Genomic DNA, 1,028 nt, shown 5'->3' with positions numbered 1-1,028 from the left:
GGCAAGTGTAGGAGCCGCTGTGGCGCGCCGTCAGTGCGGGGAACACCAGCAGCGAGAACTCGTTTAGACTCTTCTCCTCGATCTGTGAGCGACGACGCGCTGGCTCATTACGTAATATGATCGAAGAAATGGAAAATATAAGCAGACGAGTTAAAAAATTATTTTAGAGTTTTATGCATTTCATATCTAAATCGAAGAGCCGAAGATATGTCGTGGTGATGAAAAGGAATGTATGTTTTTGCCGTTTTCTTACATATAATCAGATAATAATATAAGAGGCTCGCACAAAACTTGCATCTGGAATAAAAAAAAATAAATGTAATAATTGAAAAACCTTATGTAACACAATTTTTTTATAGCATAAGGTGGCAAATGAGCAACCGGCCACCTGAATCCGATAACATGGCGAATCGACCGCTGCCCATAGACATCCGCAATTGCAGATGCGTTGCCTACCCCTATCCGACGGAGAAGGAAACGCACAGAAAGATGATATTTCCCCTTCCTATGCATCTCCTCTACCGTAAAATCCACTTCCCCTTCCAATCCTCTCCGGATAAGAAAAGAGTGGTAAAGAGAAAGTGACTTAAATTAGGCCTCCGGCACCACACTCGTCAGACGAAACAGGGAATTGCTTCCGTTTCACGCCTGTCTACTGTGTGGTCGTGGTATTACAACTGGCGTGCCTGCCCATTTTGGCAAACTATTCTCTCTATCGTAGGTGAGTGGCGGCTGGCGGGGCGAATAGAAGAAAAATGAGTTGGGGCTGGGGTGGTTACACGAGTGGCACCTGTAGGTCTGCGGGCAGGGGGCGGCCGTCCTTAAGCCAAGAGAAGTAGAGCGGCTTGTCGCCGGTCGCCACAGAACACAGCGCCTGCGCTGCGCTGCCCTCTGTCAGCTCCGACGAGAACATAAACGGAGATATTTTCGGAGGATCTACAAATACAAGTTTTTAAACTTGACTACCTAATTTTTGTCTTGATTGTCGTTTATTAGCTTCTTTTTGTTCTTTAAGTGCGCTTTTTGAA

At 45.8% G+C, this 1,028-nt stretch overlaps 1 protein-coding gene across 1 annotated transcript in view; it reads right to left on the bottom strand.

The window, feature by feature from the left end:
- LOC106111984 (Down syndrome cell adhesion molecule-like protein Dscam2) overlaps positions 1 to 108 on the bottom strand; it is a 3,492-nt gene extending 3,384 nt beyond the window's left edge. Inside the window, exon 1 of the mRNA XM_013294211.1 lies at positions 70 to 108. Coding sequence (XP_013149665.1) covers positions 70 to 108 — 39 coding nt within the window. The remainder of the gene's footprint in view (positions 1 to 69) is intronic.
- Positions 109 to 1,028: the final 920 nt, after the last annotated feature.

The sequence above is a fragment of the Papilio polytes genome, unplaced genomic scaffold (genome assembly GCF_000836215.1).
Source record: "Papilio polytes unplaced genomic scaffold, Ppol_1.0 DF824144.1, whole genome shotgun sequence".
NCBI lineage: Eukaryota > Metazoa > Arthropoda > Insecta > Lepidoptera > Papilionidae > Papilio > Papilio polytes.
This window is presented reverse-complemented; position numbering and strand designations above follow the sequence as displayed.